The 23,193-nt window shown below is 36.2% G+C and overlaps 1 protein-coding gene across 1 annotated transcript; it reads right to left on the reverse strand.

The window, feature by feature from the left end:
• Positions 1-289: 289 nt before the first annotated feature.
• LOC113115357 (anoctamin-7-like) lies at positions 290-21,648 on the reverse strand. Its single transcript, XM_026282879.1, has 24 exons — positions 21,234-21,648; positions 19,332-19,485; positions 18,759-18,816; positions 18,350-18,498; positions 17,098-17,205; positions 16,880-17,016; positions 15,928-15,985; positions 15,438-15,548; positions 15,015-15,180; positions 14,360-14,450; positions 14,185-14,281; positions 13,925-14,068; positions 13,685-13,822; positions 13,487-13,585; positions 5,970-6,072; positions 5,778-5,889; positions 5,646-5,700; positions 5,381-5,478; positions 5,128-5,282; positions 4,664-4,869; positions 2,409-2,545; positions 1,805-1,895; positions 1,396-1,515; positions 290-1,237 (listed from the first exon to the last, which is right to left on the reverse strand). The coding sequence occupies exons 2-24, from the start codon at positions 19,419-19,421 to the stop codon at positions 1,127-1,129; spliced, it is 2,634 nt and encodes an 877-aa protein (XP_026138664.1). The 5' UTR covers positions 19,422-19,485; positions 21,234-21,648; the 3' UTR covers positions 290-1,126.
• Between the last annotated feature and the right edge of the window lie 1,545 nt (positions 21,649-23,193).

The raw sequence follows: 23,193 nt of genomic DNA on the forward strand, positions 1-23,193 counted from the left end.
ACATTAAAGAGTTAAAAAAAGCTCCTCTTCATTTGATTGGTTTGATGACGCATTGCCTGAAAGATTAAATAAGTTTTAAAAGCTTAATAGACACGTTTCATAGGCTTAAAGACAGTCACAGAGACCATGAAATTAAAGAAAGAAAGCAAGAAAGAAAGAAAAATTATTGTTCATAAATCATTTTTATGTATATGAATGTCTTTTCAAAACGTGTCAGTACTGAATGTGTCTGTTTAATAAATCTGGTGCCGTTTTAAAAAAAAGAAGAAAAAAAAAAACATCTGTAGTGTGTTTTTGGGACATATTCCATTAGGATTTATTGGTTTTAACAAGCCACCTATAGAAGACAACAAGGTTCATTACATTTTCCATTAAAACCAATACAAGTCCCAACATAACCAGTAAAACCAATACAAATTGTGTGACAGTGTCTATTTTACTATATTTGAGATGAAAGACAATGAGCTTTAGTCTTGTTAAAGTTGATCATTCACACACTGAAAGCGGGAAACTCTTCAATATTAAATAAACAGTAAGCAGGAAAGGTCTTTCTGTTGTCATCTGAGCCTAAAATACAACACAAACATTGTTTATTACTCTTATTTCTTATATTTAACTTGCTTAATAGTCATGATCTTTAAAGAATACACAGATCAGTATTTGCAATGGGCTACAGTCCTATGAGTTATACTGAATTATAACTTAAGATAACCTGTTTGACCATTCGTTTTCCTCCAAAGTGTGTATCATCAATAGTTATACATTTTAAAAACAACAACAAGCAAATGACATAATTCAGCCTGCTTTAATCATTTATCATCCTTTGACCAACAGAGGGAACTACTGTTACATTCATCCGTCTGAAATGTCTCAGTTCACTTACTCTATGCACAAGAAGATTTAGGGACATTTCTAAAACCCAAGTATGTTCAGCATACTGTTTTTTAACATATTTAATAAAGTGAGACACAGTGGTTGATTCTTGTGTAATTTAAGACAGCGTTCATATAAAGATGCAGGGAACCATTATTTCATAATGCCTTTAGAGTTCAGTTTAAAAAGAAAAGCATCTATACATATAGAGAATGGCCAGCTCAGTATATAAATATGGTCAGATATCCGAGTGTCAGGCTTCGGGTTCAGGAGACGAGGTATTGATAGGACTCGATGTTCTTCCTCTGTGTCGCAGCTCAGAGACCTGCTTCTCCATCTCCTCCAGGACAGTTCTACTCAAAGACTGAGATGAACAGAGAAAAACACTTGCTTTAAAAAGGCTAAATGCTTAATGCTTAAATTATTAGATTAGAATTGGTTATTATTATTATTAATTCTAATATATATATATATATATATATTTCATAACAATAGCATCCATCTATTATAGGCTAAAGTCACCTGATTCTCAGCCAGTGCCTCTTTGGCCATGTAATGCTCTCGTTTGATCTTAATTTCCACTTCCTCAGGAATATCTGGCACCATCCAGTCAATAATACGCCCAATCAGTAAAACTACATGCTGAGGGGGAGAAAATAACAACAACAACAACAACATAAATGTTTAAAATTGTGTTCAAATCAAATGGTAAGCCACTTTATATAAAAAAATGAAAAAACATATACAGTATATAAAATGTATATTACTTTTTAGTAGTGATTTCATAATTAAATTAAATTAAATACATTTTAAACACTGTACTAATTTGTTTCCGTAGAAAATTACATCATGGACCCATTTTCAGAACGAATGTATGTGCAAAACTGACAAAACAAAGGATGTTTGTCCAAAATAATACTAGACTGTGCACCTCAAATATAATGACGAAACTCAGTCGAATGGCCAGCAAATGATAGTAATCCTGTGTGGGCTGTCCTTTCTCATCTCTGAGGCCTCGATATCTGAAAAAAAAATCTTTATCAGCCTCTTTATCTTTACTGACCTTATACATATCTCAGAATTTCTGCTATTTAATGGAGTGATATCTAGGTGTTTCATAGAGTGGCACATCTTTGTATGCACAATCCATTTTATAAAACACTACAAAAAATGTACATTATAATTCAGAGGTTTTGGCTCACTAAGAGGTTTTTTTTGTTTGTAAATAAATTAATACTTTTGTTTGGCATTAAATTGATCAAAGGTGACTGAAAAAAACACTCTATTTTAAACGTAACAAATCTCTATTTCAATCTCTATTCTATTTCAAATAAATGCTGTTCTTTCAAACTTTCCATCCAATAATTCTGAAAATAATGAAAATCAGCACAATTGTTTTCAACATTGATAATATGCAACTTGAAAACTGTGACTCTATTTTTATTACATAAATGCAGTTTTGGTAAGCAGAAGAGTCAACTAACACCAGATCTTTCTGGAGCAGTAGTGCATTATAGAAACAGTTTGATCTTCACCTGCATGTGACGGGGCTCTGGGTGAGGTTTGCCGGAGCCACTGCGAGGGTGAAGTTGATGTATCCTCTCATGCTGCCTGTAGTGTAGCGATAAAAGAGCCGCGGCAGGAAATCTGACGTGAAGGCAATCAGGAAAGCCTGGCAAAAGAACAAAGCATCAATCAAGACATGCGGCCTGTCTAATTAACTTGATGTTGGACTGAAATTTGTGGACGTCAAACGCTGTAAACGAGCTAACGATTCAGTGTTGATCAGACTAACAGTGATGGCAGAACAATAGCACACACACTGTAAGACTGAGCCCAGAAATGTGCCAAAAATGCCCTGCCTCAACCCTGTTCAGTTGTTCATTTGTTCAGTTTCAATTATTGAATGGATTACTTTGAGTTTTACTATCATTTGTTTCATTTAATATAATATATCATACAATATTAGATTACTGAAGGGCAACATTCTATCTCAGCGATGCACTTAAGTGATCTTGCACTGATCCCAGTATGAGCCATTATTAAAAGGTTTTTAAAATAAGTGTCCAGTCAAAAGAAACATTAAGACATTTGATAAAAAGATACCTTGAAACAATTCCTTGAGATGCAACGCAGTCTGCAGGTTTTATGAAAATTAAAAAAATTTAAAGACCTTTTTAAAATCAAAATTTTTTAAATAAATTTAATGGAACACATAGGAACTTCCGTCAGATCTCCAGTGCTTTTCAGTTAATTCAATCATTAATTTAAAAAAAGAAAGAAAGAAAGAAAGAAAGCAAAAAAAAAAAAAAAAGCTTATGCATTGAATATCAGCTCCCAATCAATACAATATATAATTAACTTTTAAAGTGATTCTTCAAATCAAGACACATTTACTTAAAAAGACTTGATTTCTGAGAAACTGCTAAAAATGTTTGTTAAAATTTCAAAGGGAAAATAAGTTTTCATACCCCAGTTAAAGATATTTGTTTTTATTTTAAGTATAAGATTTTGTTGGATTTCTCAGGGGAAAAAAAGAATTAGCATCTAGAGTAAACAATTCATCTTGATTTTATGATGTTTAGAAATTTTGGAAAACAACACACAAATAAACAATGTATTATTATTAATTTAATTAATTAATGTATTATTATTATTATTATTATTATTATTATTATTTATTTATTTATTTATTTATTTATTTATTTATTTATTTATTTATTTTTTGCAGTGCATTTAATGTCATGACTTTATGAATTTGAGACTTTCTGCAATTGAGACTGCTCTGATTTAAGAAATTTATAAGGCCCTAATCTGTAGAATGGGCAATTAAGACTTTTGTTTAAGTCTTTTAAAACTTTTTTTAAGACCCACTAAAACCATGTTATACTTGTTAATAAAAAATACACCCATTTTGGAGTAGCATATATAAAAGTATTTTAAACTATTTAGATAACATAACTCACCTTGAGTCATTACGGAAATATATTACAGATTACATTTTACAGCATTTAATCTTTAATCTGTAGTGGAACACATTTTCAAGTCAAAGTGTTTAATATTGAGTTTAAATCCCTCTTTCAAAATCTGCAGAATGTTAATTATTTTACCAAAATAAGAGGGATCATACAAAAAGGATGCTATTGTTTATTTAGTACTGACCTGAATAAGATATTTCACATAAAAATATGCTTACATATAGTCCACAAGAGAAAATAATAGTTGAATTTATAAATAAATGACCTGGTTCAGAATCCCCTTGATTCTTAATACTGTGTTGTTCCCTGAATGATCCACAGCTAAACTGCCTGCTGTTCTTCAGAAAAATCCCACAAATTATTTGGTTTTGAGACATTTTTGTGTATTTGAACTCTTTCCAACAATGACTGTCTGATTTTGAGATCCATCTTTTCACACTGAGGAAATCTGAGGGACTCATATGCAACTATCACAGAAGATTCAAACTCTCAATAATGCTACAGAAGGAAAAAAAAACATCCATTAAGAGGCGGTTGGGGTGGGGTGATGAAAGATCAGGGTAAATTTAACTTCTTTTGTGTTCGGGGAAACAAGTAACTGTAGCCTCTGATAAGCAGAAGTACTAATCCCACCGGCTCTTTGTTTTCTTGAACAGTGGTTTAAACATTTTTAGCTAAAGGTAAATCTATGTAAGTAATGAATATACAGCTGGTGGCACTAGAGGGGTGGAGAGACATTATAACTTTTCACAGTTCTAGTCTCTATTTGTGCTTGGTCCCAAATTTTCACTATAAATGACAAAGACACTTACATTGCTGATGACAGCCAGGTAGGAGATGAACTTTAGGATTGTCAGCCAGATGCCAATGTCTTGTGCTCTTTCCACAACAGGCCTGCGGTACTCACACACAAACTTCTGGGCATCGAGACGCACCTCCACCCAGTTATTTATCAAGGCAAACAATGGAGCCAAGGGACAGGCTGCTACAAAGATGGTGATGAAGCCAAACTGCAAAACTGACAAGATAAAGAGATCAAAATCAGCCTTTGATCCGAGTTGAACAGCAATAGCATTTGATTTGAAAGCCACCAAATGTGTAGTTTTTGATATGATGGTAATATATATTGTGTTTCAGATGAGAAAACAAGCATACTATAAATGTAATCAAAATTAGAGGCAACAATAAGAATAAAAAACATAATAGAACTTGGGATTTTAAACATGAAACTGGGACATTAGAAATTATTTACTATTCAAGAGACATAAGTACTCACCCATTTCCAGATACTCATCAAACAGCCCCTCACACACCAGCAGCTGATAGTTTGCTTCCCATGGGCTGAGCTCTGGCTCACTGTCTGGTTCATCAATCACTTCCTTACTGGGAGCTGGCTTCAGCTTCCTCCTGTGCCACCATGTCTTTAATTTACTGTTTGAAAGACAGGGGTGAATATTGGCCCTAATTCTTCATATATAACAATGAGTAAACAAGCTTTTTAAGAAAATACATTGAACATTAAGACCTACGGCAAGACAAATTCCTGGATGTTGCTGATGACTTGTTTGCCTACCATGATGACTAACAGCTCTTGAGCTAGTTCAATGAGACATCCAGAGGCACCACACTACATAACACAAGACAGAACCAAGTTAAGTTATTTAAATTAAGAGTTATTTATATTCCAGAATCTGGACATGTTGTCACATTTTATTGTCGTGGGGAAAATATGGCAAAATTGCATATTTAGATATGGCTGAAATTGTGTTTTATTCCAACAATGTAAACACTTACATCCTCATTTCGGATTCCTAGGAGTGTGTTATAGTTTCCGGGATATCCAACAAACCTGTAGAACAGATCAAATATTAGATGAATATTGAATCTTCATTCATATTGATTCAAGTGTACAGCATGGCTACCCACCTGCCCTTGAAAAAAGCTATGTAAACAGGTGATGAGTAGAAGTTGACAAACTGGAAGATGAAGACCTTGAGGATGAACGCGTCCTCATATTTGGTCTGGGTGCGATGCATTTCTAATAGACGGAAGTAGACAATACTTTGCTGTTGCATAAAGAAACACCAAAATAGTATGTGCAAATAAAAAATAGCTTACCCCATCGTGTCAGAATTTGGGCCAGGTAAGTGTAGAGCCGTGACAACAACAGAATAACCAGCAAATTTAGCATAGAACCAGTAAGGCTAGCTATCCTTCCAGCCTATGGGGTGGAAAAGCTCTCTTAGTAAGTAAATTATTATGTAAAAATTGTGCTGGAATATCTGATCTAAACAATAATTATTTTAAATCAACTTTAAATGTTAGTAAAAAAACATGTTAGCAAAAATGTTTCAATTATAGTACTGTAGGTAAATTCTAGCTTGTCCAAGCTAGTTGGCAAATATGGCTAATCTTGAATGCAAAACCTACCAAATTTACTATATTCCAAGACTTTTTTGAAATTTTGAGCAAATTTTATGCTGCTCCTAGACAGGTTAGCCTGTTACATCTAGGTTAAGAACTTTTGCATTGTGGAACATTGCTTGTGAAAAAAGAAGATCAATAAATTACTGCAGAGGGCAGTGCAGTGTGGTTGCTGAGCAGGGGCGATTCTAGGATTTTTTCAACTGGGGGGCACAAGAGGGGCCACGATTAATACAGAGGGGCCAATCTTGTGTTGTTTGAACTGTATATCCAAATCATTTCAAGAGTTCAGTAACCTTTAAACTCAGTAATAAACAGTGATACCCTATTATATTTTAATAGCAGTTATTCACTGCTCTAAATAAATAAAAAAATCAAATGCAATTTGTATTAACTTTTCACTTTACAAAAGTGAAAGAAAAACTGTAATAAATAAAATAATCCAATGTATGAATAGTGTACAACTCACAAATAATAATAATATAATTTATTTATAATAGCCTTATGTATATATATATAATAGCCTTATTTATATAAATGCAGAATAACATTAATAATTCATAGAAATATATACACAATTAATTAATTAATATAACTAATATAAATTTAATATAATTTCATTATATGTTTTTGTTTATTATCCACATCCCATTCAATTTGCATAGCAGCATTTGCAGTAAATTTGCATTGATGAATAAACAAAATCTACTTATGTCAAGGCTAATTAATCTTGAGCATATTGATTTAAAAATATCATATATCCATACTTTGTTAGAAAGCTACTTGTTCAAAAAGGTAGTTTTAATTTAACATGTAAAATATGTGGATCCTATAAAACAGTTTAGAATAGCTTAATTAGTCCAGTGTTATTTTAGTATAAGTTATTTATTTTGCTATTTAATCATGCATTAAATAATTATGTATGATTTTTTTGAGAATGTTTCTGGGAGTCATCAAATGACGTTTTGTCAATAACTTCTGTGAAGGGAGGGAGAGAGAGCTAGAGAGAGAGCTTTCCAGGGTGCAGACAGCAATCGCGGAGCACCATGGTGATTTAGAACGGCAACTGAATTTATTAGGAATCTACAGACGCAAATAGATTAAAGGTGTAGAAAAATAAAGACCTATATGTGTATTTTGGACTTTTTTTTCACCACAAGTCTGAAAGAAGACGTTACTGAAGACAAACAGCCCCAAATCTCAAAATTGACCAGTAAAAAAGATAGATAGAAAAACACCCATAGACTTTAAAAAAAAAGTCTCAAGTGTGGAGCGTTAGATAAACATTACACGATTTGTTTCGTCACCTCACTTGAGTGAAAAAAGTCGCTAATCGACTGCATGATTCAATAATGACTTTATTAGAATTGCTATTATAGTTTTTTTTAAACAATTGCTTTAAATTGCGTTGTTGCCTATATCGGCGCGTTCGGCCGAAAAAAAAAAGTAAATCGTCACGCAGTAAACCCCTTTTACATTCAGCATCAGAGGAGCATAGTAAATATAATGATTAGCATCTGTCTGCTCTAGGAGATAACATTGTAATCGAACCTGGTCTGTCTAACACTGAAAGACATTAACGGTACCAAACACTTCTTGCACTGCAACAACTCGCTAATCGAAAAACATAAGCTATTTAAAATAGGTGCTTTTTTCATTGGAAAACAGCAGCTCGCTATTCTTGGTCCTCGTTGAGAAGCATCGCGACGCAATCATGAGTTATTTAATAGGCTGAAAGATTATAATTTGAATTTGTGAGTGACAGACAAGTAGAAGGGTGGGGGCACACTGGGGGGCCAATCCGTTTTCAGGAGGGGCCAGTGCCCCCATGGCCCCTCCCCTGGCTACGCCACTGTTGCTGAGATGGAAGCTATAAGGGTCTGTTTCCAAGGGGAACAATAAAATGGTGCACCTCTAAAAGCACATGGGCCCTGTCCCAAATGGCGCACTTCATGTAGACTTTTGGTCTCGTGGACTAAAATTGCACGTGCTCACCGAGTCTACGAGCCGTAGGCCGTCCCATTCAGCATTTTAACACTCTGAAGTGTGCTCAGCAGCACCCCGTTTGTACCCTTGAAGTGGTCTTCCGCAAAGTCCGCATAGATGCAGGCTCCGCATACTTTAACTACCCAGGAATCCTTGCGAAATGCCAATCAGACAACGGATAGGAGGAAGATTTCGCTCAAGAGTAATTGATGACATGGCTGAGAAGAAAATATTTAAGTGTAGGTATCATTATGGTTTTTATGACCTAGGTGTACATTTTACCAGTTGTTACCTACAGTTTATACAAACATTATGATCATCGACCAGTGGTTGATATCTCAAACATAATAATAGCGCGTTGTATAATACGATCGCATTATGATTAATTAAATAAACAAAACCGAATGTCAGGGCTTTAATGAGTCATATGTAAACCTAGTATTTATATTTAAACCTGTAAATGAATCTGAAACTCATGCACATGTTTATTATGTGTTAAAATTTTAATCTTAGTTCAAATGGAACAGTATGTATTATTACAACTGTATACATTATTTAAATAAGCACGTATATATTGTCTAATGCCCAGGTGGCATAAGCAAAAATATGATTTATCTGCATGACAAGCCATCTCGCAAACACAATGGTAAAAACAACAACAACAATAGACAGCATATTCCCCCGAACCTGCAGCTCCTGTCAAAAAACAACCAGACTGTTATTTCCGGCGTGGCGATCGAGTCTGTCCCAAAAATACCTCTCAATGCGCCCTCGTGGACTCGCGCCATGTTCATGTGGAATTCAATAGAATGTGAAATATTAAATATCTTTATTTATATGAATGCATATTTTGTGTTTGTGTCTATTATTAAAGGTTATCCACCTTCTACTACTGAAATAACATCTGTGCTGCTTATACTATTGGTTTGATAAGCCTTTGCCAGCAGAAAAAAATAAAAACAGTAAAGATGAGTTGTCCTCTTGCGTCCTTCAAAAAAAAAAAAAAAAAAAAAGTTTCAAGTTTGGCGGAGCTGAATGGAAAAACCTAAAAAACTTGACAAATACTAAATTAATGAATTGTAGAGTACTTTAAAACTTAAATATATTTTAAAAACTGTACTTACAGAAAACATAATTTTAATAGGGAGGGATCTGAGTGCCTTCATGACTCCTGGTAAGGTCTCCCTGGGCAAACTTGTACAAGGTGAGAGGCCAAACAAAGAGTGATACTCACTTCCCAAAATCCCCATGACAAAAATGAGTCATAAAAGTGAGACCCTGGCCAAAAGACTAGAATAGGGATACCAGGGCCCTCTCCTGAAACCAGGCCATAATGACCTTGGTTGAGTAATATGGAATGTGCACTCTCTGGTGGAGAAGAAGCTGGAGGTTGAGAGATACCAGCTAGCTATAGTTGGCCTCACTTCTATGCACAGCTCTGGCTCTGGCTCCGGAACTAAACTCCAGGATAGAAGTTGCACTCTCTCCTTCTTTGGAGTCACTTAGGGTGGGAATACTCAAAGTCCCCAACATGGCTTCACTTTGTTTGAGTTTAGCCTGGTAGATGAAAGGTTCCCATAACTACTATTTTGTGTCATTGGACCACAACTCAGAGTATACATTCTTCTTGGAGGTCCTGAGTGGGGTCCTGGAAGGCATACCACCGTGGGAATTCATAGTTTTGCTGGATGACTTTAATGCAAGTTGGGGATGAAGGAAAAACCTGGCAGGGGGTGACTGGAAGAAACAACCTGCTGAACTTGAACCCATTTGGAGATTTGTTATTGGATTGCTGTGCTTAGCATGGATTGGCCATAACAAACACCATGTTTGTTCATAAATGCAGTAGGAACCAGACCACTTTAGGCCAAAGGTGTTTGATCATTGAACATGTGGGTGTATGTTCTGGACACAGAAAGGAGAAGAGTGGACCTGTCAACTGATCACCACCTGGTGGTGAATAGGATAAGATAGCGGGGAGAGGCTGCCAAAAAGACATTGGTCTCCTTTGCAGCATCAGCAGCCTAGCCTTGTACGGGTGTAAGAACATGATACAACTGCCCCTCAGTAGCCTGGTGGAGGAGTTCATGGTTTCTTGAGCAGGAGAGGTGATGCTGTACATTGACACCAAAGCTTCTTCAGCTGGTATAGACGTGAGGACAGGTAGGAACTGAAGGGCCTAGGAGGCAGTCGACCAGGCTGAAGCACTGTTGTTGCACAGTTGTCACGGTGTCTGGTTTGTGTTTCCCTGGGTGTCCACTAGTGTTCTCACTTCCCCATAGGCACCTCACCGCAGGCACTACATTTCCCACAAAGCCTTGTCCCTTCTCTGTGTCATGGAGTCCTTATTTTCCATCACCTGGATTCCTTGCGTTCCTTGTGTTTTCGAGTTCCTTGTTCCTGTTTGTTTGTTTGTTTCTGGACTGATTTTTGGTTATGACCCCATGCTTGTTTTGATTCTGAATTTTGGATTACCCAATAAACACACACTGCTCTAGGATCTCTCGTCTCCTGTGTCCCGATCACTACAGAAGGACTCCATCTGATCAGATCCAGCGTTGTGGGATTTTGTCTCCATTCCCCAGCCAGCATGGAGGAGTGGAGGAGAAGATTCATTAAATTAACCACCCTCCGTCAAAGGGGGAATGAGGTGGGTGGTGTGGCACAAGAGTTCTAGACCTTGGTGGTGGGGCTGGGATATAATGATGTGGCCTTGAAAGACTTTTTAACGGTTGTTTAGACAACCCCGTGCTGGAGAGGGAAATGAATGAGCTGAAGGCCTTTGATTTTTGGGGGTTCATACTGTACCTGCAACATCGGTCTCAGTGGGATACCCCAGCCACACCTGTCTCTCCCGGTGGGATGGCCGACTCTTCCCCTGATCCTCCGCCGGTCCATCTCCCTCCTGGTCTCCTTGTTTTTGTTTTTTGCACTTCCTTACTCTGTATCCCTCTATTACCTGCCCCTCCGTCCCTCCCCCTGGTCCTCTGCTGGTCCACCTCCCTCCTGGTCTCCTTGTTTTTGTTTTTTGCAGTTCCTGTCTCTGTTTCCCTCTGTTGCTTGGCCCTCCATCCCTCCACCTGGTCCTCCGCCGGTCCACCTCGCTCCTGGTCTCTGTGTTCCTTGGTTTGTTTTTGTGTTCGGTGGAGCATCTGGTAGCTGCTCCATAGACGAGGGGGTAATGTCACGGTGTCTGGTCTGTGTTTCCCTGGGTGTCCACTAGTGGTCTCACTTCCCCGTAAGCACCTCACCGCAGGCACTACATTTCCCACAAAGCCTTGTTCTTTCATCACAGTAATTGCACACCTGTTAATTGCACTCAGTTGTCTTCACTTTGATCGTCATTATCCTGTCTATTTAAACCTGTCTGTTTTCTCTCTGTGTCGTGGAGTCCTTATTTTCTATCACCTGGATTCCTTGCGTTCCTTGTGTTACAAGTTTCTTGGTCCTGTTTGTTTGTTTGTTCGTTTCTGGACTGATTTTTGGTTATGACCCCTACTTGTTTTGATTCTGAATTTTGGATTACCAAATAAACACACACTGCTCTTGGATCTCTCGTCTCCTGTGTCCCGATCGTTACAACAGTGTTCTGGTGAGGACAGTGACAACATGGTCATGCAGGGCTTTGCTTTAACCATAAACCTTGATATGACAAGGCCCGGGAAAAGGACAGGCATCAACTGGTCCAAGAAGAATTCCAAGCAGGGGTGAGAAAGACATATTCTCTATGATGTCCTCCCAGCCCAACTTACCTCGTCTCCTGGGGCCTGAAAGACACCTACTGCATGATTCCTATGCCAAAAAGGAAGATCCCTGAAACACATATTAAGCTGCTGCCCTAAAGCCTGGGAGAGAGATGTTATTGGTGGTGCTACTACTAGGTGTTAAGGGTAATCACAGGAACCCTCAGCACAGGTATCTCTCTCAGCAAGCACCAGCAGCCCGCAGAGCACACAACTGCATTTTGTCAAGCCTGGAGAGAAACCACAATAGAGCAGGTTCTCAGCAAGGGGACTTCTGGCAACAACTCGAGACTGGCAGCTAAATCCCCACACTTAGGCCTGACATGGCCCTCTTTTCAGAAGCATCAAGGCAGGTGATTTTACTGGAACTGACTCGAAAGACTGTATTGAAGAGGTTTTTGAAAGAAAGAGGGCCAAGTATGAGAAGTTGGCAGGTGAATGCCATAGCAGAAGATTGAATTCCCGCTGCCTGCCTATTGAAGCTGGCTGCCAAAGGTTTGCCAGCCAGTCACTCTGCAATCAGAGGACCACACAAGAAAAAAGCCTTCAGGAACCTCATGGAGCCCGCTGAGAAGGCATCTGAATGGCTGTGGATCAAAAGTGGCAATCCGTGGACCACACAAGCTTCTAGACAAAAGTAGGAGACTGTTCACCATTGGCTAAGAAGCCTGGGTGTAGGTGTATGATGTTGAAAGACCCGAAACAATAGCAATGATGTTAAAGTAAATTTTAGTTTATTCAGTATACTTTAACCCTATTTTAATAAAAGGTAATTGTGAATTCAGATGTACTTACAGTAAGTCCTACTAACACAAGTAAAAAAGCACTTTTTCATCACTAATGAGTAGTCTTATTAAAAGTGTACCTCTTTTTCACAAGGGTTATCATGTAACTTCAAACTGAAGTGTAAGCTAATGTAAATGTCCATGCAAATGTATATCCAAATTGTCAAATCTAAAAGATGCCTGAGCAACAGTCACTTCATAAACTTTATTCGCTATCTAGATAATTTGGTCAGGTATCAAAAGAAATAGAAAGAAACTTATAGAAAATATGAAGAAGGCATTTTGGATTCTGCACATACAGTAATGATGCTTCAATAGCAATGATGTTAAAGTAAATTTTAATTCATAGTTCAGTATACTTTAACCCTATTTTAATAAAATGTAATTGTGAATTAATATATAAAGATGTACTTACAGTAAGTCATACTTACACAAGTAAAAAAGCACTTTAAAGTCCAGTTTTTCATTTATTAAGTAAATTGTTTTTATAGTGAGTAGTCTTATTAAAAGTGTACTTCTTTTTCGCAAGGGTTATCATGTAACTTCAAATAGAAGTGTTAGATAATTTAAATGCCCATGCAAATGTATATGCAAATGATCAAATCTAAAAGATGCCTGAGCAACAGTCACTTCTTAAACTTTATTCGCTATCTAGATAATTTGGTCAGGTATCAAAAAGAAATAGAAAGAAACTTACAGAAAATATGAAGAAGGCACTTTGTGATCTGTAGATAATGATGCTTAGAATGGTTCGATACAGGATAATGGCTATTAGGAATATCAAAACAATGGCAATCTGCAAGCACAAGGAATAAAATTGAATCATGATGATAATAATTTTGAAGTTTTGGAGATAATTTCTCAACAGTTGAGAGATGGAAATCCATTGACTAACCATTAGAATGATGACCATGTTACCAGTTAGAGTACGACTCAGTCGTTGAGTCTCTGGGAAATAGGGCTCTTCAGCCCCAGTCACAGGATTACGAACCGTCATGGGTGCCAGTGCTGTGAATTCTGGTCTTGGCCTCTCCTAACATCAGAATGGAAATATTATGGAAAGCAAGAGAGGTAAAGCATGTTTGAGGAGTAGTAAATATTGAAGGTTAAGACACTTTGTAACTAATTTAATCACCTCTATTTCCTCAAATTCGGAGCAGTCCCATCGGTGGGAGAGTATAGAGCTTGTGCGTTTCCAGTGCTCCAGGAAAGTGACGGCCCACAGAGACATGAATATACTGAAGAACACAGTTCCTCCATTGTCAAATAGCAAGCCTGCCTATTGAACATTTATGAACAAGTATATTAAGAACAAATTGTGATAGTTCACAGAGAAAGTTATTTTAAGGTTATATAAAATGCTATACATCATTTAAAAACTTGTAGGAATGTCACCTTATAGGTATAGCAGATGCTGGAGAGGTTCCAGTAGCTGCAGATGTTGCATAGCGGACACATGACAAAGGTGTTTTCACTGGTGCACAGCTCTTTCCTGTGGGGTCAAGGGTCAGGATCAGTGCTAGAACAGCAATATTATTAATGTTATTAACAATTCTGTGATAATACTCACGCTGCCACATCAGTTACCATCAGCCAGATACCAAATAGAAATATTATAAAGCCCACTACTGCTGCTGGTAATAACCAGCCTGTGTAGAAACCTACGGACAAGAGAAATAAGGACAGAAAGTTAGTCATAGTCTGTTATGATGAAAACTGTGTTTTAGTTAACAAGCTTTTTGCTACATTTTTACTTAAATGTTTCTTTTTTAATATTTAGTCTATTTTAATTTTTTATTAATTCTTCCTACTCAGTAATTATTTAATCGTCTACATATTACTATTAATAGTAACACTTTGCATCAACTAACACATCAGCTAACATGAACTAATGAAGAGCAACACCTAAAATGACTTTCCTAATGTTATTAAAAGTTAATGAAAACAACTTACTGTTCTTTGTTGTTCGCTCAGGCCCATTAAATAATATCAACTCATTTTTATTTTAATGATGTATTAGTAATGTCGAAATAACATTTACGAAGCATAAAAAATGCTAAAGAAGTATTTCCATCCTTAGTTCAACATAATTAACTAATGTAACACTATCATAACAGATAAATAACATTATAAAATAAAATAATACAAAAAAATATAATAGATATAAGATAAAACGTTTACATGTTTTATGTCTCGGTATAAACTAAATGTATGTTCTGTCTTACCCAACCATGCAAAGTAAAGTGCTATCTTCTCGCCAAAGTATTCCCGAATGTGATCCAGAGGTTGGTACTTCCTCCAGCAAGCCCAGCGAGCCCAGTAGTGATGCAGGATCTGTCTCATGTTAAGAAACTGTGGATCTACTGGAGTCTTTGGCATCTCAAATGGACCCTAACGAAAGAACGCAAATCATCAGCTGTTCAAAATCAACATCAAACAAAGCTTGCATTGACAAGATTGTAAATACTTTTTTTCTTTCTTTGATTTTTGTGAAATGGTGCAAAAAATGCATCAAGAATGAAAGAACATGCATAAAGAGAGGTCAGTTTGTAGTGCTGCATACACATGTAAACAAAGAGAGAAACATGCATAATTGGTGTGTTTGTTAAAGTATTATTCAGATATCATGTAGAAGACTCGTACTGTACCTCATGTAAAGGAAAAGCAGCAGTGAGAACGTGCTCACTAACCAGCCTGCCGATGCCAACCTCCCCTCTCTTCAATGATCCATACGGAGTCCTGGCTAATATCTCATACAGCTTTACAACAAGGAAATTACAGAAAACCGACAGATCAGTGTGAAGAACTTAACAGAGAAAGAAAAATTATTTTGTCCACTGTACAGTGCACTAACCATTTTTTGTACATGCAAGACAATGAATAGTGTTTTTTTTTTATTTAATGTCAGTGCCTACAACGATGTTCTATGCCATGCATCATGGTTGTCCTTGAAGAACATCTGTGAAATACTACCAATATGCTTCTGAATCTTTCTACATTGGATTTGGTAGTGCTGACTTTTCACGCAATGCTGCATCCACACTAACAGATGTGTGTATAAAGACTGGTCATTTCACTTAGCAAAAGAAAAAAAAATCTTAGTGCACCTCAAATTCCAGGAAAATGCTCAAAACTCACTATCTGGTGCCTCTGTGTGGTCTTGAAAAAAGTATCCTTGTTTTCATGACCAAGAAACCTAAAAACATAATTAAACAAGATGCATTTTATTAAACACTCTTTATAACAGTGCATACATGCAAAACCTTGATTCGAAATGCACAGTAAAATATTCCAGTTAAAATGCACACACACACACACACAAAAGATATTTACATGAGACCTCTTCGCCAAACAATAACACTAACTTAAAAAAAAAAAAAAAAAAAATTATTAGGGAAAACTTAAACTTGTTGAAAATATTGCTAAATAATTTTAGTTACATTTTAACCAATGATACTTTTTATTAATATATATATATATATATATATATATATATATATATATATATATATATATATATATATATATATATGTATGTATGTGTGTGTGTGTGTGTGTGTGTGTGTACAATTTAACCCTTGGGCCACAAAATAGTTTGTAGGTGTGTGTGTGAGTAAATATATGGGTCACTTGACACAGGAAGCAAGTACTTTGCATAAGTGTGTGTTGGGAGTGTGTGAAGTGTTTGTCTTTAAGGAGGTGCTGACTCTCTGCAAACACTAAAGTGTATGGACTTCATGTTACATGACAGACTCAGATCCTCTTTGAACATGTCTTACTGTTTTTTAAGCTCACTTCCTTTGTTTACAAAACGCCAACTTGTTAAATTGTGTCGAGGTGCATATTCTTGAAGTGGGCCTGTCAATAGTTTCCCTCCACATATTTTTATTCAAATTTTTACAGCATTGTTTTTTTTTTTTTTTCGGTAAGAACACATCAAAATACAGTAAACTATGATTGGATCACATTCAGTATGTGTTTAATTCGTAAACTTTGGATGAAAACACGACTAATGTTAATTTGAGGACCAGTAGACCCCCCAAAAAACAAGATGATTTTGAAAAGAAAGATCCCTTTTTTGGATCAGTACCTCTCTAGTTTATTGCTGCGGAACTGGCAGGTGTAGTAGTCCGGCGGAAGGTTGGGAACACCTTGTGCCATTATGTTTGGGATGTGCAGTTTTTCTAGGATCTTCTCAGACCAAATTGATATTGGAGTTGTCACAACCTGAAAACACCCAATAGAGGATACAGTAAGATACTGAGTATATCGTTTACTTTATTATACAAAAGATCAGGTGTGATTTACCTGTAATGGCACTCGAAGACTGATCTCCTCTGCATAATAACACAGTACCTTCCAGGGCGCACTCAGAAGGACATAAGTAGTCTTTGTTTTCCCCTGCACAACCTCTTTCTGAGACACACTCACAGCAGGAGAAAGACATTACATTAGATCATTAGATCTTAACTATGGCCCTTGAGATCCATATTCCTACAGAGATCAGCTCAAACCTCGATCTGCATTAGAAAGTGCTCTTTCAGACAGACTGGTTCGGGGCAACTAAAAAGATCTGATTTTGGTTCTTTAAAAGAGCACAAGTGTTGATGCTTCTTTAAATATTTTAAAGCATCCTTAAAGAAAATATTTTAAGACAACATTCAGAAAACTCAAAGCGGTAATTCCTACATTTAGTTAATTCAACATGACTACATTTACAAATATAAATATACACACATATATACATATATATAAACCTGCAGATAATATTAATGAAATAAAATGACTTCGTGACAGTTTCTTAACACACTTAAGTAAACCTTTAAATAGTGCACATTGTAATAAAATTCAAATTGAAATTTTGACTTTATAGTACATTTTAAAACATCATGCCTTATTTTGTACATTTTCATCTGTTGACTAGTATATTAAAGCACATGTATTGCATCTACATCTTCTCATCTTCAAATGTGTAATAACAAATGTAGTTAAATACATACCACACAAGTTTCAACAGAAATGACTGTAAAGTATATTTTAGTTTCCCATTAATGTTTGTCAAGCCATTCAGCAAAACACTTTAGCCAATCCATAAAACAACAGAAGAAATTATTAAATTATTACATATAAAGATACAACTTTTTAAAAATCTGGAATCTGAGAGTGCTAAAAAGTTCTTAGCAATGCATATTACTAATCAAAAAAAATATTTTTTATATATTTATGGTAGGAAATTTACTCAATATCTTCATGGAACATGATCTTTACCTAATATCCTAATGATTTTTGGCATAAAAGAAAAATCAATAATTTTGACCCAAACAATGTATTTTTGGCTAGTGCTAAAAATATGCCCCAGCCAGAGAATTCAGACTGGTTTTGTGCTCCAGGGTCACATATGCTTTTAAAGTATGCATATATTATTTCCAAAATGAGTACACTTAACATACAGTACTTTTAAAAGTATGCTAAGTGTACTTCTTTTTCTACAAGGCTGCACAAATTGTATTTGGACTCAACAGAATTTTAAATCCATGAAAATGTAGTCAAAGTTACATACCATCTCCTGATGAAGGCCAGCGGTCTGGAGTCTGGACAGAAACTCTGTCCTCCACTTCCTGTGAGTGTCACTCGAGGAACCGGATGATACTTCATCTGATTCTGCCGACTTCAGGGGGTTGACAGATTCCTCCCAAACCAAGACAAAATCTGACCACACATTCACAGTGATGACTTCATATTTATCAAATGCACTCACTTCTTATGTAATATCAATTTATCAAACATTGATAGTTTCGCATGCAGATGAATCTATTACAGGAAACACATGGGAAATATTGTAAGAAAAAATATATTTTGGACCAATCCTTTCTCAAAATGACTAAATAAAGATCTGCAAATCTTTTTTTTTTTTTTTTTGATAGACGCAGAAGTGGTTTTGATTGATGTGCTGGTCTCCCCATACTCACCGATCCGGGTGACCCCATCACTGAACACATTCTTGTTTTCCTGAGCTGCAGCACACGTCTGTGAAGAACATGCAGACATATCCATTATCAATATGCACAAGAAGTGACATTCATGCGTACGAGAAAATCTTTACAAGGACATGCCTATGATGTGTTTTATCAGGGTTATTCGGGTGGAGCGATGTGAGGAAATTTGGCATGCTTGTCTTGCATTGTTAACCACTAATTAGCTTCCTCTCATTGTAAGCTCTGATGAGTTTGTAAACAACCTGCACTTACTTGCAGAGGTCCTCAGATGATGCCAACCCTGAAACAACATACAGAACTACCCAATTTTGTTTGATGGCATCATAAGAATTGCTATTAATAGTTCTTCTTGTGTTTGATTATGTCTTTAAATTGATTTTTCTATATATTTCTGCCAAATGAGTGCCCACTGATAAGCTACTACTAATATTATAGAAACATAAGATTTTTGGTGAAGTTGCTTTGTAACTATTTGTATCTTTAAAAGGGCTATACAAATAAAATTTGATTGATTTGCTTTTATATAAAACCCAGGCAGTTGTGTACCTCCATGCTCCCATAGGCTTGTTCAGGATGGTCCGACAGGGAGATAAGCGTGGCGTTGTCCTCCACTATATTCTTCTTCCTTTTCATCATTATCCCAAAACAGCCAGTTAACCTCTGTGTTTTCTGACCTCCAATCTGAGGATCCTCTGTCTCTCTTTAAAACATGGTGCTATGATTCAGTTATTATTTTAATATAAAGGACCAAAAACACTAAATCTGGCATGTACACTATATTGGCCAAAAGTTTAAAACCATTTAACATAATTTAACATCATTATGTAGATAAAGTGAGATGACTAATTCATGAATGCAGAAGAGAAAACACTGAGCATAAAATAACCCAATTAAAGATGTGCACCGTGTACTTAGAAAAGCTCCCCAAACAGCCTGGAGTCCCTGAGAGAACCATCATAAACAACAGCACAGACACTTTCAGAAAACGAATATATTCCATATAACTGGAAGATTTAGAAATACAAAATCTATGAGTGTTACTGCATTTCAACAAAACACTCTCTTTGTCCTAAAAAGGACAAAATAAAATGGAGTATATAAACTAAACTAAAATTAACAAATATGTAAATTAAAAATGTTGCTTTGTCAACTCGCTATTATTATTATTATCATCATTATTATTATTATTATTATTATTATTATTATTATTATTATTATTATTATTATTATTATTATTATTCATTGTAAAACAAAAGTTCTTTGTAACATCTTTTAATTGTTTACAACATAAAACCTGGTCTAAATCAGGATTTTAATAATATCAGAGTGACTTTTGAACAACATTGTGTTTTGGAATCAATGATTAAAACTAAACTTAAAATAAAATAAAATAAAATAAAATAAAATAAAATAAAATAAAATAAAATAAAATAAAATAAAATTTTAATTAAGTGTCAGGTGTGTGTGACTTCACATCTGTAGAATTCAAAAGAAAATAAAGCATTAAAACAACTCCCAGATCTGTACAGCTACATCAACTAATATTAATGCAGTTGCTGACAAACATGATACAGGATGATAACAATGTTGACTGATGATGATGATGATTATGTGATGTAGCCTATGGGAATGCAGTTTATGCCCCTAAAATTCAAGATATGATGGCGACAAAAATACCTCTATTGATTTTTGGCTTATTTACATAGTATGATACAGTTTAGCAATACCACACAAACAAAAGTGTTATTTTTCCCGAACACCTGTATGATTGAAAGGCACAGAATGTCTGCAATTCTCAAATCCAAAGATACATTCTTTATAAAAGTTAAGAGTCAACTACTCCCTCACGTCTGTGGAATTTAAACCCTCAAGTCATACAAGAGAAAAGCTCTGTAGTTTCCCCATATTTGTATTTATTCATCATACACTTCGAACAAAACTATTTAAAAGTAATATACAGAAGCCGCTGCTTATATATCTCAGATACAAACTGAAAATGCTAGCTTGACGAAGCCTTTAAGAAAAGTTTAAAAACCTTTATAGTCTGAGGATTATGTACACTTTACTGACAAACATCAAGGAAAGTCTGAGGGATTTGGGGGATTTTTGAACATCCACTACATAAAAAAACTAAGTCAGATCAGTTAGAAAAGATGAAGGAATGATCATCAGAAAAGTACAATGTAAGCATATGGGATTTAGGGATTTTCTGCTGCAGGATAATTTTAGTGAATGAGTCACAGTTCAAAATGTTGATGTCAGTTTAAGAAACTCATATTTCCTTTCTCAAGAAAGCTTGTCAGTGCAGGGTAAACATTATTTCAGTTAATAATTAAAAATCACATAAATTAATGCCTAATGAAGCATGCTGTCTGGAGTCTGACCTCATGGTGACTATGTCTCTTCTGAGTTATCTGGCATCTCATCTTTCTCTTTCTCTCTGCTCACCTGTAGTTTCCTTCCTGGATCTCTCTCTCCTCGTCTCTGCATTGGCTGACCGTTGCAGCCCCAGTTCTTCTCAGATCAGAGATGGTGACATTTCCCAGATGAAGTGGCTCCTTGCAAGACTCCAGAGCAGATGAAGGTTAAAACTCTCCGTCAGAAAGTAGGAATGGAGTGCAAGTGAAGAGGAAAAGGAGGGGTAGAGTCTGCTTATGTTTGCTGTTAAGGAGGAGTTTCTCTGAACTTCAGCTACAGACATTTGCAAATATGGACACACAGACACACACAAAAACCAAACAGTAATAAATGACTGAAATACAGTATCAGTGTATCAGATGCTTATATGTAAGCATGGAATGTACATAGGCTTGGTCTTTGTGGACTAGATCTGCTACGCTACTGCTTCTGCTGAAGGGATAAGGATACAGGAATACTGGTGAGGATACTGAAATGCAAATGAAACAGTGACTTGAATTTAGACTGCTGCAAATGGAAAAACATTTAGCAGATCTAGACAGGTGGTGCTGGGGGAGGTGGAGGGTTAGTGAAATGCCATGGCGCGCTGCAATGAACTGATTCGATAGAGTGAGGAATGAGTAGGTGACGTAGATAGAACAAATGACTGGATGAAGCTTTCGGCTTTAAGTAAACCAATCAGCTGCTCCCAAGAGTTTCATGACTGAATTGTATATTTCTCTAGTGTTATTTCTAGGACTGATTTAATTTCATTTGGTGTGATAATATGCAAAGAATATAAAGCATTAAAACAACTCCCAGATCTGTACAGATCCATACAGAATGATGACTGACTATGTGATGTAGCCTATGGGAATGCAGTTTATGCCCGTAAAATTCAAGATATGAATTTATTTACACAGTATGATACAGTTTAGCAATATCACACAAGCAAAAGTGCTATTTTTCCCGAACATCTGCATGATTGTGAAAGTTTTAGACAATTGTCTGCAATTCTCAAATCTAAAGATATGCTTTATAAAAGTTAAGTCAACTACTCCCTCCTAAAATAGTTGATTCTAACATGCCCCCACATGCCTACGTCACGATGTGGGAAGATTTGCATAACACAACCCAATATATATATATATATTCTCACTGTTGCCACCGCTGCCATGTCGTAAAGACGCTGTGTTTCATTGTGAAAGTGTAGCTACTTTGTTTGGCCTTTCAAAAGAGCACACGACTAGAAATCAGTGGTTAATTTGTATTTACAACAATGTTTCAGAACAGTTCAACCCAAATATTCAGATGTGTGCAGAGCATTTTGTAGAGTAGAAGGACTGTTCCTTGTGAGATCAGCCTAAAAATTCCGGTGTCTGTTTCTATTCCAACTTTGCAAAGACAGTCTGGTGCTTCTGTCTCACGTTCTTTAAGTAGTTTTTAATATGTTAAGAAAAGCCACTGATGATTCAAATGCGAGTTTTGAGCAGTGTAGAGTAGAGACTACACCAATCACAAATGCAGACATGGTTTTAAGTTTACATAGCACGATATGCAATGCAATATTGTCTCGTCGCACTGGGACACACGGCATCACAGTGAGGCACTCGGCCACTCACAACGCACTGGATAGCTGGCCAATCAGTGCACACCTCGCTTTTCAGAACAATTAATTTTGTGAAGATTTTACCTTAAACCTCATAAACACATTGCATTACATCAAATACAAAAAATATCTTCCTTTTCAGTTGGTCAAGTTCTACGTCAGAAAGAGACTGACGAATGGGGTTTCGCTCAAGAGTGTACCTTGGTCTGCGGGATTTGCATCGTGACCTCTGCTACTCTGTGTGGGTATATAAGTAGCAGTGCAAACAATTCGCATTCAAGCTTTCACTTCGGAGCCGAGCACATCTCTTGCAGCTTTCACTGGAGTGTTTACAAGCGACTTAACTGTTGTTGGTGTGACGGCGCGATTCAGCAATTCATCTGAACTTCCTGCTTTCAGCTC

Source organism: Carassius auratus, chromosome 15, assembly GCF_003368295.1.
Source record: "Carassius auratus strain Wakin chromosome 15, ASM336829v1, whole genome shotgun sequence".
Classification (NCBI taxonomy): Eukaryota; Metazoa; Chordata; class Actinopteri; order Cypriniformes; family Cyprinidae; genus Carassius; species Carassius auratus.

Excerpts from the sequence above, each read along its gene's own strand:
- LOC113115357 (XM_026282879.1), bottom strand. The coding sequence starts at position 19,421 with ATGATGAAAAGGAAGAAGAATATAGTGGAGGACAACGCCACGCTTATC. Across the intron at positions 13,823-13,924 it reads CCGAATTTGAGGAAATAGAG|GAGAGGCCAAGACCAGAATT; the intron begins GTGATTAAATTA and ends TTCTGATGTTAG. Across the intron at positions 5,283-5,380 it reads ATCCAGGAATTTGTCTTGCC|TAAATTAAAGACATGGTGGC; the intron begins GTAGGTCTTAAT and ends TCTTTCAAACAG.